We start from the raw sequence: 18,392 nt of genomic DNA, 5'->3' as shown, positions 1-18,392 counted from the left end.
TAAGTAAGTGACTCACTAAACATCAATTTATGTTAGGGCCCAAAGTGTCCACATATTTATGAAAAAAATCAATGCCTATACATTTCCCTCCCGCCACCCGCCACTGACTAAGGTATTTAATGGACGGTGTAATTGCCTCGGTCAATATGTGTATTTAGCATTTCCATCTGCAGGGGTGCGGCTTGAGGAGTATCTTGAAAGAAGCCCAGTATCTGCGCGGTAGATGCATTCTTGGGCTTCACATATAATTCCCTGTAAATAAATCAAATGTTTGATTAATGCTTAACATCGTCCACTTCAGTCCCACCGATTCAAAAGTATTTGCCTGCTGCTGGCACTTCGCGGTGTATGCTACAAGTCCAAGCAGTCTGTCCCAATTTTGAAAGAACTTAGGCTTCTGCTAGTGAAGCACTTTTCAGCTCTCGCTTGAATAGTATCTTTTTAGTTTGACTCCCAATTTATTTAGCATTCAGAGTACTTTTAAGGCACCTAAACTCTTAAGTTTGATTTCCAGCTTGAACCTCTCTTTCAACAGATTGCACTCTTTATCACGCAGCGATCACAATTTGCATGTGTGCTCAACGCAGAAAGACATGCATTGAACACAGGTGTATACCATCAGTGCATTCCACCAGCTGCTCATTAGCACTTCCATATTAAAGGTGGACACCTAGAAATCTGCCATAGCCTTATGAATATCTTTCCTAATTGTTAGAAAGGATTCCCATTCATCTGTACTTTTACCTCCAGTTGTGAACCCCGCAACTTTTTGCTGTTGTCTGACAAGCCTAGCCTGACTTTTGCCAGTGGACTACAGCCTCCTGTGCACTCCGCTGGGTTTCCACTCACTTTGTTATGGGTAAACTGACATGCTCTTAAAGACAGTCAGTATTGGGAGACTTTGTTTCCCTTAGTCCTTTCCAATGTCTAAAGTTTTCTGCAACATGTTACCTGTGCAAAAAGTACCTTACTGTACAGTGCGCTGGGGTCTTCCTTTTGTTTCCAAAGGCCCTAAACACCTTCAAAGGATTTTTTGGTAGAAGTACAAATGTTCCTTGGACAGAGCTGGTGGCAGCTGTTATTTTTCATATATTTTTAACCCTTTCTTGAGGTCCATTTTGCATTTACCGCATTTGGCCCTGGACAGTGGATGGCCCCAAAAGGCCATTCCATGAGATCCTTTTTTCTATCCTTTGGCCATCTTGTCCCTTTGCCTTCCCCATGTCGAGCAGACCCGCAAAAACTCTTATTTGGTCATGCACTGTCCCGCGAAACTGAAAGCTTTCGCGGGCTTCTGCATGCCTTGTGTGTGTGCTATTTGGGCTGGACTGTCTAGTTCCAATACACATCCTGGGTGCCAGAGTGTCTGGTGGGCTTGGACGGGACAACCGTGGTCTGTGATTCGTCCACGTCTCGTGTGCCTGTATGTGAGCAGATCTCCCATTGGGTCCTCTTCGTTTTGGCACAGAGGAGATTCTGGATAAGAGAAGGCTCCAAACACCCATACCAGGTTGATCTCTTGAGTTCTCACTGAACCTAGTGTAGGATCCAAGCATCCTTTACCATACATTTTTTATTAACATTTTCAATAAAAGCATCTCAGAAAGTCAACGGAAACAAATGAAACAACCCCCGTCCTCCCGAACTAAAAGCCCACCTCCCAACAACCCCCCACCACCCGATCCAACAGGTCCCCTATTTTCAACTCTTGAAATATGAACTGCACACATAGTTCTTTCCCCTATAAAGTCTTTCGGCCAGAGTACCCGGGTAAATCCATGAATCAGGATCGAAAGCCGAGTTCCTCTTAGGTTAGTTGTGAATAATTGACCCAAATCTTCACAGATCAGATTCGTCCTGAGGGCTAATAATGCCCAGTAGCTCCATAGCTTTGGGACACCAGGCCCGTTGGGCCCCCGCTTTTAGGTAAGTTATCAAGTTGGCCCAGTCTGACGTAAATCGCATGTGTTAGCCCTGAATAGAATAAGTGAGCCATTCAACCGCCACCAGAGACCACAATTTATCAACCCATTTGTGTTCCTGAGGGGGATCCCTTGACTTCCACCTCTGGGCAAGTACCAGCGCCGCCGCCATTACCATGATTACATAGAGTTTGCGATCCCCTCTCGAGGAAGGAGTTGTAAGCAAGCCGTTCAGGCCCAGTAAGGCCAGGCCTCTGTTTTGGCTCGGCTGAATTCCCAGCACCTGGGCGACAGCTTGATGGACCTGTGTACAGAATGAGTCAATTTTGGGACATTCCCACCAAACATGAGCCCAGGAACCCTCCGAGCCGCATTCCCTCCAACACAGCCTCGAGACATGGGTGTATACTTTATTTAACCTGGTTGGGGTTAAGTGCCACCTCATCATCAGCTTCAGCCATATCTCCCGGATTTGAATCGATCTGGCGAGATTTGGGATCTGAGACCACAGTTTTACCCATTCCTGATCCTCAATCGCCACCCCCACACCCTGCTCCCATTGGACCATATACTTCCTCACTTGCAGCGTTTCCTGGCCTTTAATCAGTTTATAGATGGACGATACCACACCCCTATCCCCAGATTCGGTATCTAAGTATTTTTCGAAGTCGGTGAGGGAGCACAAACCCACCTGTTTAAGCTCTCGCTGAGAGACCCAGTGCATGATCTGGAGATAAGAATACCTTTGCTTTTCCCCTATGCCGAAATCCTTCTTGCATTGCTCAAATCTTTTCACCCCCCCCCTCCGACATATCACGTACCATCCGACAGCCGCCTTGAAACCAAGGAAGAAAAGCCAGCGGATTGATGAGAACTGGGGTGAATTGTGGATTTCCGTGTTAGGGGCGTATACGGAGAAGGGAAGGTAGTGATGTGTGCTCTGCTGATGTTATAGCACTGCAGTACATACGTGAAGGCCTATCCTGCCTCGGGATCCACAGAACCCCCTCCAAGTCCTTCCCCACCACTGCTCCATCCATCTGCCTCCACACCTTCCCCCTATTGTCTCTCTGCCAGTCCCTAATGACTCTAATCTGTGCCGCAAGATAATAAACCTTAAAGTCCGGCTCTCCCACCCCACCCCTGCTGGGGGGAGCTTTCATAAGGGCGGCCGCTAGTCTCGGACGCTTTTGACTCCAAACAAACCTGGTGATTATTCTTTGTAGGGTCTTAAAGAAGGATGACGGGATTCGCACTGGGAGTGCCGAGAAGTGATAAAGGAGAAGGGGCAGGATTGTAATTTTTAGGGCGTTGATTCTCCCCAACCACGAAATTTCCAGGGGCTCCCAGTCCACCAATTTCAATTTAACCTTCTGAAGGAGGGGAGGGAAGTTCGCTTTGTAAAGATCGCCCACGGACCGTGTCAGGGAAACTCCTAGATACTTTAATGAGGAGCCAACCCACCAGTACTGATAAGCCTTCCTGAGGTCCTGGACCTCACTTGGTGACAGAGTGAGGGGTAACACTTCAGACTTGTGGGCGTTGATTTTTAGGCCTGCCACTTGGCCGAACCTGTTTAACTCCCTAGCCACTGCTAACAGAGAGGTGATCGGCTTGGTCAGTACAAATATCATGTCATCTGCAAAAGCCGCTATCTTATGAACCTCTCCACCAAACGGGAGCCCCTTGATGTCCTCGGAGGACCGTACTGTCTGCAGGAAGGGTTCCAAGTGAAGGGCGTAGAGTAGTGGTGACAGCAGGCAACCTTGCTTCGTGCCCCTTCCCACCCTAACTGGGGCTGATATGTGGCCATTTATTGCTAGTCGGATAACTGGGTTACGGTAGTTAGCCCTTACCCTGGTAATGAAACCCGGACCGAACCCCATTTTGGCCATAGCCGCAAACAGGAACCCCCACTCAACCCGGTCAAATGCCTTCTCGGTGTCAATCACCAAAAGAAAATCCGGGACATTCTTTTTCTGAGCCTTTTCGATCAGGTGGGCCAATCTTCTAACATTATCTGAAGTCTACCTCCCTTTAATAAATCCAGACTTGTCACTATGTATTAGTTTGGGGAGAACTGTTTCCAAATGGTTGGCCAAGACCTTGGTTTGAAATTTAGCATCTACATTTATCTAAGCAATTGGGCGGTAGGAAGCACAGTCGGTCGGGTCTTTACCCTTCTTATGTATTAAGATGACTTTGGTTTCATTCATCGAGTTGGGGAGAACACCTGTTGACCCTACACAGTTGAAGAGTTTGGTGAGGATAGGAATCAAAGCTTCTTTGTGCGTCTTATAGAATTCAGATACAAACCCGTCTGGGCCCGGGGCTTTACCAGACGGTAAGTTATTGATCGCCCTCCTAACCTCGTCCGTTGTGATCTCCCGGTCGAGCTCATCCCTCTCCTCCTGAGAAAGCCTACTGCATCTCACCCGAGAGAGATAAAACTCTTGTTCCGCAGTCACAGGGTCTCCTGATCTGTAAAGGTCAGAATAACATTTGCAAAATTCCCCTTCAATGTCCGAATTATTAGAAAGGAGGACCCCTGACTGCCCCTTTATTTTCAAGATTGTCCTGTCTCCAGCCTCCTTCCTTAACTGCCTGGCCAGCAACCGGTCAGCCTTATTGCCTCTAATGTAGAACCTTTGTTGCATAGCCAGGAGGTTCCGCTCTGCCGCCCTTGTCTGCATAAGGTTTAACTGACCTCTCACCGCCCTATATTCCGTTTTAGTGGCTGCTGTCATCCTACTACCCATACAAGACATGAGCTCCTTAAGCCTGGTTTCCAATTTTAGCTCCTCCAGTCTCAGCTCCCGTTCCCTTCTAGCCTTGGTTGCTATGATCCTTCCCCTTACAGTGGCTTTCAGGGCGTCCCACCAATTTCAGGGGGGTTTGTGTCATCCCAGTTATTATGATTAGTGAAGTCTATAATTCCCTCATCTATCTCTTTGACCAGGACTGGGTGCCTAAACAGTGAGATTGGGTATCTCCACTTCCAAATGCCTGGGGGCTCCTTTGGCCTGGATGTGGAGATGGTAAGTGGGGCGTGGTCTCCCATGGCAATTGCCCCTACTTCCAGAGCTACGGTTCTACCCATCAACGGCTTTGAAATCCAGGCATAGTCTATTCGTGAGTGTGACCTATGGGCGTGTGAGTAGAATGTGTATCCCGGAGCATCGCCGTACAGCTCTCGCCAGGCATCGACCAAGGCCAGATCTTCCATTTTCTTCACCAGGTCCCCAGAAGGTCCACTCTGTGTTCCCCATGTGGCGGAAGTCCTGTCTCTGGTGGGGTCCCAGGCTAAATTAAAGTCTCCTAGCAAGCGGATAATGCCTTTGCAAATTTCCCTAGGCGGGTTACTATCTTGGGCTTGATTTGGTGCATATAGAGTTGCTACCGTGATGACTTCCCCCTTTCCCTGAAGTATCACCGCTAGGTATCTGCCTTGGTTGTCCTTCTGTGTGTTCCCAATTGTCAGGTCCAACCCGTCCCTCAAGGCTATAAGGACTCCCCCTTTCTTGCTGGTTTGAGTAGCCTGTACTACCCGTGAGTACCCGCAGAATCTTATCCTGTGGGTGTCCCTAGTGTGCACATGTGTCTCCTGCATAGCCACAACATGAGGATGTTCCCGCCTAAGGAACCTCTCCACCTTCTTCCTCTTAACCGGGGAATTAAGGCCGTTCACATTTAATGAAAGCACTTTAAGTACCTCGGAGTTAGCCATAAGGAAAGATGTTGTGATGCCTGATTGACCCCTTTATGCCCTCTGATCCCCTCGCCGAACCCTCCTCGGTGTGTGCAGACCACTCGCAGACCACTCTGAGCCCCCTCCCAACTAAGACCTTGGATCTCTCCCCCCCACCCCCTGTCTAGGCGAATCTGACTGGCACCAAGCCCCCCTCGCGAAAACGTTATGAGAGCCGGACTCAATAACAAACCTAGAACACCCCCCTCTGAAAAAGCTGGAACTCCCCTTCCCATTCCGAGATGTCAGGACCCTCCCTCTTCCCCGATGCATCCCGCAGATGTGTAGGCAATCGCCTTTAATGTTTTAATAAGCACTTTAAACTTACATCCATGTGTGCCCTCCCTAGGGTTGGTACAGAGATTATGAACGTGCAACTTGTTTTCCTTGTGAACCCCTCTCCCCAGGGTGGTCCTCTTGATCTGGAGTCTGGGCCTGGGTCAGAGAACTGAACTGAAGTTGCTTATGCTCCCTCCTTGATTTCTTAGGGCCCACTTCCGACCATTCCCAAGGTTTCCGTGATACTGCCCTCCCGGATGGGGAGGCTCTTGGCAAAAGTGGGGCGTCCTCGAGGCCTAATCCTCGAGGCTAGTCCTTGGTCGCAGGTCGTGATTCTCTGTTGCTTCCCCTGCCACTGAAAGCTAAGAGCAAATGGTTGGAGCCACCTGTAGCGCACTTGCTTTTCTCTAAGATGAGCCAACATCGGGGCCATGCGCCGTCTCCTATTCAGGGTAGCTTGAGATAGATCCTGGTAGAGCTGGATTTCTGAACCGTTGTGGGTTATCTGCCCCGCCTCCCTGGCTGCCTGAAGGATGCTCTCTTTCTGGGTATAACTATGGAACGCCACCAGTACATCTCGTGGTCGCGTTCCCGTCCCCTGACGCCTCAGTCTCACACGGTGGACCCTGTCAAGCTTAATATCCTCGCTTTGATCAGCTTTCATGAGGACTCCAAATATTGATTTCATTGTTTCGGCCTGCTTCTGGTAGGGATTTAACCTGTATATTAGATCTCCTGGATCTATTCTCCAAGTACTCTGCACGCAATTCGAGGTTGTGAGTTGCTGCCGCGAGGGTCTCCAAGAGGGAGTCCGCCTTTCGTGAGTCCTCCGCCAGCTCCTGTAGGGCCCTCTCATTCGTGTCCACCCTCTCTTCGATTTTGTTGAGGTCCCTTTTTATTTCTTGTAGGCCCTCTGCCAGATCTTCCCTTAGCGCATCCATCTGCTTCTGCCCTGCATCTGTGATTTTTTTTCCACGATTTCCCCAAGCAGGGACCGGAGTAAGGCTTGAGTAATCGGCAGGTCCTGTGGATCCCGAGTGGAGGCCGAGGCGGCCGGGAAGGACCCGTCTCCGGGCTCCAGAAGTCTCTGCTCACCGAGCTCTCTGGCCCAAATCTGGGCCAGCAAACTCTCCTGATGCTTCTTCGCCAGGCGGGGGTGTCTTTGGATTTACTTCTTGACATACCGCCTGGGTTAGGGGTCCCCCGAGTGGGCGGAGCACTCTGCTAATTTTCCTAAGTGGAGCTGGTCGTCAATCTAACCACCAGGCCCGAACCCCCCCGAATGTCCAGGCGGCCAGGTCCGCCGTGCCAATCAACAACGAAAGATCCGTCTGGGGGCCTGCCTGATTCTCCTGATGCTGCTCCCCCGTCGGGGTCCCGCTCCTAGGGGACAAGACTTGAGGATAATGGTGATGGGGGGCAGCGGGGCCCGGTCTCCAAGGCTCCTGTCGGATCACAACTCCCCCGGGGGGTGCCCCCCCAAGGAATATTCAAACCACAGGGCCCTGCAGACCCAACTGTCTCAACTCTGATAGGGGGGGAGGGGCGCGCAGGGGGGGGCCTCTCTTCACTATAACTTGACCTCCCCGCTACCTCCCCACTTACTTGGTTGGTCGGCCCAGAGAACGCCGACCCGGGGCCTGACCCCCACCTCCAGCGGCGAGATGCGTGCGCCCCTCCCGGGTTGTGTCTCGGGCCCGCTACGCCCGGCGCTAGACCCAATGCGCTGCAGGCACCACTCCACTGCGGGTCCTCTTCTTTATTGGAGAGCGTCTGCACAAGGCCGATGGCGTTCTCTCCCCAGCGTCACCCGGCCGGGCCTCCTCTCCGGGTCTGGCGCACAGTGTCTCCGGCCCCCTCTTCCACGGTCACAGGGGGCGTCGTCCTCCTACACCCGGCACCCGTGCCTCGGTCTGGCTCCCATGCTGTCTCAGCGTCTGCGGTGTCCGAGATCGAGGGCCCCCCAGGGGGCCGCAGCGTCGGAACTTCCCCTTTGGCCAGGGTCGCACCCCCCGGCACCGCACTCGCCTCTTCCCGCGCGGGAGGCCGAGCCCGAGATTCGCCTTTCTGCCACTAAACAAAGGGGCCGCAGCCGAGGTATTGCGGCGGCCCCCGCGGCCATATTTCGGCTCGTCTTGCCACTTGCGGTCCAGCCGGAGCTTCCCCCACACCGGCCGATTCATGGGGAGGGCACCTGCAGCTTAAACGCCACTTCTACGTGCAAGTGGTTTAAAGTTGTGCGGGAGCTCCGGGTAGCGCGACCTCACAGATCCGTCGCCATCTTGGAATTCCAGGATCCAAGCATCCTTAAACCAAGAAGCAGAGTCGAGGAACCACTGGTGACCCACTGGAAGGTTTTGCACCCTGAGCCCGCTGTTGTCCCGCATGACCCCTCTGCCTTTGATCGAACTTAGAAGGACTGCAAAGGCACTTCGACCCATTTGAATAGTGGGAACAACTATTCACAATACCTCCACCTTAACCTGCAAGTGAGCCTTCTCAGAAGTGTTCCTGGGCCAACCAGTGAACTGACAAGCTTGCGCAGGACCTTTGCTCTGTAACGGCCGCCGTCTCGAGTGAACCCTTAAGACTTTTGAGGTTGTAAGCACTGCATCCAAGGCACTCTCCTGCTGAGTTTCGTACACCTAGGCGCCCTAGGTCTGGAATTAGGAGAGTATGCCTGAACCCAAATACACACGGTCACTGTGTCGCCCAGCCGTGGTGACGAACTTGGAGGGTGCGCTGCTTCTGTGCCCCCATTTACCCTGAGACGTGCTGCAGTGAAGCCGAGCTGATCCCTTCTTCAGGAGAGGAGAAATCGTCACTGTCCTGCCACAGAATCATCCCTGGAACTCAGTGTTAAGCAGAAACCTGTGCAGTTCCCTTAGGGACCACTGCAAAAGGCTTAGGACTACAGGTGTTGGCAGTAAACCCAATTGGTAGTCTGTACCAGTTGGGTCTGTCTGTACCACCCAGATTTACCTGGTAGCTGTGGCTGAGCAGCCAGACTTCTCTCAAGAAGAGTTAGACAGTATATAGAGTATACAAAATAGGTACAAGGATACAGTAGCACAAGCAAACACTGACCAGAGCTTGGGTATAAAAGTATATAAATATTTATTTAAAAACACACTTGTAAAATACACTAACACTAATATGGCAAGCAAGTTCAAACACAGTCACTATCAATATATATACATCCCTGATTACTTACTGAACAAGTCTTAGTTAAAACACCACTTATTTGCAGACAGAGGTGAGCGCTTAACCTAAGATGGCACTCCAATAAGTTAGTTAAAAAGGGAGGAAAAAGGTAGAATTAGGGCAGCACAATACCAACACTTTTAAAAGGACCACAGCAAGTCAGAAAAAGGCAGAGTCTACTGTTAGAGCAAGAAAGTTCATAGGCCAGGCCCACTCTTGGAGAGAGCAAGGCGGAATGTGTCCAAGATCACACAGTTGAATAATACTTTAAAAAGTCTTTGCAGATAGTTCAGAAAGGGTTGGATCAGTTCAGAAAAAGTTAGTTAGCAGGTCCCAAGTCACCCCAGGATAGAGAGTCAAGGATTTATGGGACACCTTGAACAGTCTGTTGCAAGGGAGACCAGGCGGGACACAGTACCTGAAATGTTGAGAAAGCTCCAGCGGGGGCAGTTGTTCCTGGCAGCGGGTGCAAGTCGGTGCTTCGGTCAGAGGAAGAGAAGATCTCGACGTGGAGGAAAGCTGGAGGTCGTTGCACTGCCAGGGAAGAAACCAGCCGCGGATTTTCCCGGTTAAAAGGTACTACCCTTTTATTTGCGGTAGTGGTGAAGCGTGGCTATCCGGCCGCCGGGGTGCTTGGCATGGGCGATTCGACCATAAGACGATCCAGGAAGGCGAAAAGAGGGCGAACTGGTTATCCCCACCAGTTCAGAGGAAGAAGACTCTCCGGGATGAAGATCTTCTCTGTCGTCAGGAAGTGGTGAGGCGGTTCAGCAGGGATCCACCGGTGGTGTCGTCGTTGCAGGTCGGCTCAGCTTCTCCCTCTTCGGATTCTTTCGTCCTGTGGCGACTTCTGAAGTTCCAGTCCCCAAAGCCCTGCTTTTATGCAGAAAACCCCCATTCATCAGTCCTAGCTGTCACTCAAACATGCTAATTGGTGAGCTGGGGCGGCTCACCATTGGGCCAATCACACAAGAGTGCGACTTGAGTTGCCGAGGCAACTCAGTCCAGGGTGCCTAAACCCCCCACCCACACATCCTGTAGACCCAGACAGAGTGGCACCACTTTTGGAGGCTTATGTGCAGAAGCCCGCCAAAAAGTGGAACAAAGGGCTCGACTTGGGTTGGAGTTACAGAGGCGAAAACAAACGCCATTTTAAAACCGAGTCCTGGCAAAAAGACCCAAACGGGGAATAAATATTAAATACATAACCCGGCGGTATCTTTAACATTGCACCAAAAAAGTGGTGCGTTTAAAATGAATGGGAAATCCCATAGGAAATATTCTGGTGGAATATTTCGTGTGGTAACCACTGCCACCAGCCAGAAACTCGACGAGGGGGGACTGCACAGTGCCCCCTCGAAAAACAGACCCAGGGGCAATCTAATTACCCCTACCAGTACTTCCACAATATGATGGTTTGTACCGGATCTGTTCACCATTTAAGACTAGTAAAGTCAATGGTGACTTTACATGCCCTGGGAGACAGTAGTCAGTCCCAGGGTATGGAGTCTATGTTTGGGGGTCACTATGACACCCCTGTGTTACTGCACTGAGGGTGCTGTGTAACACACTTACCAAAAATACATGAAACCCTATGGAGTAAAAGACCCCATAGCCCATAAAACAAGTTACAAACTCAATGGATATCTCAAATCATGTCTAAGTGTGGGAGAAAAAGAGTCTCACTCTTAGCAGGAGAAAAAAATAAACCCCAAAAATCCAGCAAAGCTGCTGGGGGACTCACTAGGTTTGGGAAAATAGCCTTAACAAAGAATTCTCCCTAACACTCAGCCGCTGAAAGCTGCAGAGCCGCACAATTGTAGCATTTGAACCTGCAACCGAAGTGGACTCCACTGCCGAAGTTTGGTCCGGAGTGTGCCTTGGCTCGGTGAGTACTTGCAACCCTTACCGATGGCTCCTGGCGCATCCATCCATTTTTACACACGTGTCCCCTGAGGGCCACTCACCTTTATCAAGGTAGCCTGTGCTACCGAGCTATTCCCAACTCTTGGAGTATGTTCTGCCCTCCTGGGGAGACCCTCCTCGAATAGTGGGATCTTATTCTTTACTGCCTCACCTGCCTGCCTGAGCTGCTACAGCCCCTGCAAGAGACCCCGTTTTTGCCCAACCGCACGATCGCGTGCATCTGCATCCGGAAGTACATTTGAGCATAAGGCTCCACTCTTCTTAGGGATTGGACTGCCTCTCAGATAGGGTTGATAAAGTGAAGGACTGCCTAAAGAAATTCATACTGTTTGGTCCCTTTCCCTTACAGGTTGTGGACCGTTACTGTGTGCCATTCCTTTAGGCCAACTGTAACTGTATATATGTTTTCTAGTAGTGTTGTGTGGATTTAAGCATTGCTACTGATCCCTGATTGTGTTTGATTTAAAAGGCCTTTAATAAATGTATATGTATATTTGATATACACCTGACTGAGAATAATTTGTAGTGTCCTTGCTGTGTGTGCTCATAGTGGGCTTTCGATCATTCTCACCCCTCCTTAGAACTAGTCTTGACTGCCACCAATGCTACCTTGATTGGTTGTGCAGAAGGTTACCCTGTTCCAAGAAACTAGGCTGACCTTCTGAACCTCTGCCCACCAGCTCAGAGTTCAGAAATCCATCTTAACACTAATGTCAAGATATTTTAACATTTTGAGGGTTACCCTGCCTTTCTCATTTCCACTTCTGCGCAAAGGAGTGGGAGCCCCGAACGGATGATAGCACAGGGGCAACGTACTGGTCTTGGAAGTAAGACCACGCAGAACAACAGAGGTTCGAATCCCGGATCTGTGCACAGATCTGCCCACACAGAAGGGATTTGGAGGGTGCGACGTCATTAGAGTCTGTGCACCAAATGCACAAACCTCCTCTTATGTGGGAGGGGAGATCGAAAGAGTGATGTGCAAGATAGGGGAAAGAGATGTGATGTGAAGGAATAGTATTTAGTTTCGACTGGGCTTAGGTGGAGAAAGTGAGAATTCATCCAGGGTTGGCCCAGGTTACCCATCATGCTGAAGCCATTGGCCCATTTAAAAAAAGTAGGTGATATTCCATTGTACCGATTTAATATAACGCAGCAAGATCCTGTAGGCCGAGTTAACACAGGGCAAATTCCATCATGCCCATACAACACAACAGTGGCAGGTTCCATAGGCCAGTGTACACCGCCATGTTCCGAACCTAAAGGAAACAGAGGCTGAGTCTGGACTCTCTGTTGCCCTTAATCATGCAGCAATAGTAATAGTGTGCAAATAGTGTGCCTCTTTGATGGCTCACTTCTAGGAAGCGTTACAAATAAAAATAGCCATGAAGTATGCAATGTGGTTGCTTTTCATTCTGTTTGCCTGCAAACTCATATGACTATGTCAATCTGCCTTTTTATTATTCCTAATTAGTTTGTCAATATGTATTTTCTAGCCTCTACCAGAAACAGAAGCCGTAGTTGAAAAAACAGAAGAGAAAGTGCCAGAAAAACCGGTAAGTACCTCTTGGTTTTATGTATAATTCCTGATGTTTGAAAGTTGAAACTCATTTTCACATACTAATTCTTTTGACACTGAATGGGAGCTCACCTTTCTTGTCTGTAAGGGTCACGTGGACTAAGAGTTCTAATGGATGCTTTCCTCCCACAGATTCCTCATCTATGATAATCCTATCCCAGGCGCAGCTGTTCTCTGAAATCTTTCTGCCACCAGGAGGTGGACCACAGCTCCATGTTGGCTCTGTCTGATGCCTCTGTGCGCCCCGTGCCGGACATGATGCCGGGGCCAGTATATATTGCGGTGTCCTGCCCATGTGACCTCAATTCCTTTGTTCTGCAAACTCTATTCTCTGATCGGAATGCATTTGCTTACTGAATTTCTCTACGGCTTGCCGAATCCATCAAAGTGCTCAGAATTCAAGACGTCTGCAGATTGCGGACGGTATATATGATATGATATGGCATTTGTAACGCGCCTATATTGTTGCTTTCGGATCAACACTGGATCTATCTGTTTGGGCGAGCGTCACAACACGTATGGATTGAGTGTTGTGCCACTCCCTGCATCCAAAGGCTTTCCAGACTCGTTTTTTTCTGTTAATCATTCAGAAACTTCAAGGCCTAAGAATAATCACTGTATTCCCTTCCCGCTTGAAGCGATTTGAAGCACTCCATCTGTGTATAAGCGCTGTATCAATAAACAATTACAAGTTACAGTAAAGAGTGGCAAAGTTCTTCACCTTCATCTACAAGGAGTGTGCAGCCAAGGTCTTGCTAGAGGTTGCACAGTGCAGACCGGCAGCCCGAAAAACCAGCACCACGCAAAGAGGAGGAGAAGACGGAGAAGAAGAAGCGGCCAAAGAGGTTCCACTCTCTGAGTGGTTCCTCCCTCTGTGACTCTTCTTCATCCTCTAAGACAAGGCGCCATCGCTCCAGGGAGTCCCTGGAATGGCAGATACAAGTTCCCACCTAGTCCTCCACTAAAGAGGAATGGAAGACATTTCACCTTAAGACGATGGACGTCTTTGCCACAGTGCCAACGGCATTGGCCAGGGCATTGATGGGTCCCACTGCGTCTGTTTGCGACCAGCAGGGCACCGGCTGCAGACCACTCCAGCACACCTTTGGGCTCAGGCCTGGACCCACTGGTGACCGAAGGGTCCAAGCACTGTACTGCCCGGCCTACGGGCACCGTTGTCCCAGCACTGGACCCAGTCTTGGCAGCCTCAGTGCCGAATGACATCAGAGATGTCGAAGATCCCCGGGAGTATGCTCCCCTCCCAGGAAACAGCTTCATGTCCAAGAGGTACTCCATCTATGATGAAGAAGGTGATCAGGTACCATTCGGGTTAGAGCCGCGGTCTTGCTAGAGGTTGCACAATGCAGAGTGGCAGTCCGGAAAACCAGCACCATGCAAAGAGGAGGAGAAGACGGAGAAGAAGAAGCAGCCAAAGAGGTTCCACTCTCTAAGTGGTTCCTGCCTCTGTGACTCTTCTTCATCCTCTAAGACGAGGCGCCATTGCTCCATGGTGTCCCTGGAATGGCCGATACAAGTTCCCACCGAGTCCTCCACTAAAGAGGAATGGAAGACATTTCACCTTAAGATGATGGACATCTTTGCCACAGCGCCAACGGCTCTGGCCATGGCATTGATGGGTCCCACCACGTCTGTTTGCGACCAGCAGGGCACCGGCTGGAGACCACTCCAGCACACCTTTGGGATCAGTCCTGGACCCACTGGTGACCGAAGGGTCCAAGCACTATACTGCCCGGCCTACGGGCACCGTTGTCCCAGCGCTGGACCCAGTCTTGGTGGCCTCAGTGCCGAACGACGTCAGAGATGTTGAAGCTCCCCGGGAGTATGCTCCCCTCCCAGGAAACAGCTTCATGTCCAAGATGTACTCCACCTATGATGAAGAAGGTGATCAGGTACCATTTGGGTGAGAGCCCATGGTTTCTAGAGAGGAGAAAGCTTTCCCCTGAGGAGTTGTACGGAGAGGGGGAGGATGTGTTGGGGCTGGCTGAGGACCTGCAGGTCACCAGTGTCCTTGACACTTCCATAGAGATGGACATCTTTCCAGCTCCCACTCCAGGCAAGCCTCAGGCCGCCTATCAGCAGATGATGGCCATGGAAGCCGATACCTTTGGGCGTTCCGCTCTATCCTGATCCAAGATACAATGCAAGCTTTCTTTTTTTAAACACTATTTTTATTGGCATTTCACAAAACAATACAACATGAAAGAAGTAGGCATTAGAGAACAGAGTACAGTAAAGGCAGAGGGGGGGAAGGGTATACTGGAGCCAGTTGATTCAATCGCCTTCTCTCCCGCACAGGTTATGTATACTATAATTGCTGTGCCGCCACAGCATGTTGAAGAACCAAGATCATCCCCTTCCCCGATGTCCGCTGCCTCACGCCTGATGAGTCTGGCTACACTGGGTATGCCATCAGAACCCCAACAACCCATACCCCCCACCCTCCCCCAACAGTGAATTACATTTGTGGAATAACGATCAACATGTCCTTACAGGCAACCATCCAAGGTCTTGGATTACCGGTCCCTATCTGAAGGTTGCCCAGACCTACTTCGTGGTCAGATAGCATGCCCTGTCCCCAGGTGTGCATGAGTGTAGTTTATTTATCCACCACCGGGTACCTGTTTCCTTCCTCCCCCCACTAATGACTTGATCTGCGAGTGCGTGGAATCTGTCCGCCATGGCGGGATCGCACATATGTCTTCTGGTCATAGTGGCCACTTCAAACCTGCAAGTTTTCGCTAGCAGCTCTATGCGTTCGGATTGTGGGGGAGGGATCTTTCCCTCCCAGTGGACGATGAGTAGTTTCCCAGCCGTGTAAAGCAGTATCCCATTGAGTCTACGGGTCAGAGTTCCTCGTGCCAATCATCCATCCCAGCCCCCAGGAGCATCCCCTCGGATGAGAAGGCGACAGAGGCCCAGCTGATGCCTTCGATCTGTCTGCGAACTCCCCGCCAGTATTGCGGATGTTTAGAGCAATGCCAGAGGATGTGACCCATCGTGCCTAGGGATCCACACTCCCTCCAGCTTTTGTGTTTGAGTGTGCGATTCCCATTTGGTAAAGCGTTGAAGGGGTGTAGTACAAGCGCTGTATAATTTTTAATTGGATCTCCCTGTTTTTGAGGTTGGCGGAGATAGTTGGGATGGCTGCGAAGCCTTCCAGAATAGTCGAGACTTCTATCTGGCTACCTAGATCCTTGGCCCAGGACTGCGCTAATGTGAGGTTCCGCCCAAGGCTGTTCGGGATTGCCATTTGGTAGAAGGTGCGAAGGCGTGAGAACGCTTCTAAGTGATGCTCCATTTCCACCTCACAAGGAGCCAGGGTAGGTGGTAGCGGTGTTTGAGCGGTTTGCTGGCGTACAGTGCTGCTTATTGTGCGGAAGATCAATCAGTCTCCCATGTTCAATCCCAGCTTGAGACGCGCGTTGTGGAACAACAGGAGTCGCCCCTCCTCACATATGTCCATTAGTCATAGGTTGGCCCACTCCCGGTCTTGTTTGCAGTGGATTTTGTGTGTGACCCCATATACATGAATAGCCCTGATGCTAGACCATGGTGGGGCAAACCAGGTTTGGATCCCTTGTGACGCCCTAAGTTTGTGCCATTGGGTTAAGGTGGGCCTGATGATTGGGTGTTTCTTTAGGCCTGGTGGGACTTCACGTGGGAGGGTGGCCATGACTTCAATGGGTTTGAGAGGTTCCATCAATTCGACCTCCATTGTCCTCCAACTGGTGTGATCCGATGTGTCCATTCAACGTTTTACACAGCAGACCTGTGGTGCTTGGCAGTAAGCCTTCAGGGAGGGGGGTGCAAGGCCGCCGTTTGGTTTAGCGGCTAGGAGGTTGGAAAGGCAGATTCTGGCCTTCTTCCCTCTTCAGATGAACTTAGCGATTGCGCTATCAAGCTCCTTCCAAGAGTCAGGAGCTGGGGTCATTGGGATCATCATAGTGATGTATATGAGCTTGGGGAACAAGTTCATTTTGAGCGTGTTAGAGAGAATTCTCCAGAATGGCTAATTTCCCTTAACTACTGAGTCCCTCAGCAGCTTTGCTGGATTTCTAGGATTTATTTTTTACACCTGGTAAGAGTGTGAGCCTTTTTTCCCACTCTTACATGTGTTTTGCTGTGTGTGTTTAACCTTTTTATGTGTTGATGGACTCTGGAGCCTCACCTACTCCACAGACATCATATTTTTACTGTGTGTCACGCAGCACCTTTAGTGCAGTGACACAGGCTTGTCTTTTTAGACTTCCGAACTCAGAATCCATTCTCTGGGACTGACTACTGTCTCCCAAAACATGCAAAGTTGCCATTGACTTTATTAGTCTTTTTAAATTCACAGACCCAGTACAAACTATCTTACTTAGAGTTCTTTGTCTGTTTCTCGTGGAACATTATTTCGTTCCCCTTTCTTTAAGATTTGGCTGGTGGCAATGGTATCTACCCTATTTTTCCTACCGCGGTCTATTTAAATAGCCTTGGTACTGTTTTAGGCTAAGTTAGTAGCCTCGAACTTAAACCCGCTGGACCCCATTTACTTTTATTTGGTTCCAGCTGGGTTTATTCTCCATTTCTTTTTGTAAAGGTCTTTCTCGTGTTTTACTCTGTGCGCCAAACCAGGTTTGGTTCCTTTGTTCGCTGTCCTTTGGCGGGCTTCTGCAGAGAAGCCCTCCTTAGGTGCCTGAATGTCTGAGGGGGACAGGATGTGAGGGAGGGGTTTGAGACTCCCTGCCCAGGGTCTCCTTGGAGATCCATGTCGCACTCTGTATGATTGGCTGTGGTAACTGTCCCGTCGGGGCAGCCGCCCTGCTGTGTAATTGACAGCCAGGCTGTGTGAATGGGGGAAAACTGCATAAAAAGCAGGTCTCTGGGACTGAGAAGGCAGAGTCGCCACTGGATTGAGAGAACCGAAGAGAATCTGACAGAAGAGGACCTCTACCACGACTGAACCTCCCGGTGAAGCACTGCTGCGGGTCCGAATCTCCAAACTTCGACGACAGGGAAGATCTGCAAGGAATCTTCTCCTCTTGAGCTGCTGGGGTCAACCAGTTCGCCAAACTGGAAGCCAGGCCTCCCTCCTCTGTTCGAATTTGCTGTGCACAGCTACAGTAAACCGGATAGCCAGGAGGACCAGACCCTGCTTGGGTTTTAAGGAGCGCACATTTTTTGCGTTGCTTTGCTCTGCTGCTGGTTTCTTTCCTGGGCAGTGCAGGACCCTCCAGTCTTCCTACTTTGTGTCAGTCCGACAGTCGCTTCAGGAACCATGAGCCTGCAGGACCTGCCAGGAACGTCCGCCTCAGCTACAGTCTTCTTCTTCATTTAAGGTACTGTTCAAACCCGGTTGTTCGTTCCGTCCGACCACGGTGAAAGTGTGTGAAACGTTTCCCCAATCCAAGGGCTTGTCCTTCTCTATTCTTTAAAGTAACTTTTCGTCTGACCAACTTCGTTCTGAACTCTTTGCAAAGACTTAACTGCGAACTACCCTGAACTGTGTGATCCTCTACAAATACTTTGGTCCATTGACTTTGGCCTAGGCCTCTTGATTTGATTTCCTCACTGTAGCTACTTTTTCTAGATTGCCCTGCTTACTTTCTTGTTGGTGCTGCTCAACATTTGTCTAGTCTTGTCTTTCCCTCCCTTTTAAATTGCTGGAGTGCCATTTTGCTCACACTTCATTTTGAGCTTAACTTGTCTAGAATCTATTGGGTTAGGGTGT

General features: G+C 50.1%; 1 protein-coding gene across 1 annotated transcript in view; it reads left to right on the top strand.

Annotated features, from left to right (window-relative positions):
• Positions 1 to 18,392, top strand: part of LOC138525982 (neurofilament medium polypeptide-like) — a 708,053-nt gene that overhangs the window by 256,029 nt on the left and 433,632 nt on the right. Inside the window, exon 3 of the mRNA XM_069636274.1 lies at positions 12,576 to 12,635. Within this exon, the coding sequence (XP_069492375.1) occupies positions 12,576 to 12,635 (60 nt within the window). The remainder of the gene's footprint in view (positions 1 to 12,575; positions 12,636 to 18,392) is intronic.

The sequence above is a fragment of the Ambystoma mexicanum genome, chromosome 7p (genome assembly GCF_040938575.1).
Source record: "Ambystoma mexicanum isolate Mex_15411 chromosome 7p, UKY_AmexF1_1, whole genome shotgun sequence".
In the NCBI taxonomy this organism is placed as follows: Eukaryota; Metazoa; Chordata; class Amphibia; order Caudata; family Ambystomatidae; genus Ambystoma; species Ambystoma mexicanum.
This window is presented reverse-complemented; position numbering and strand designations above follow the sequence as displayed.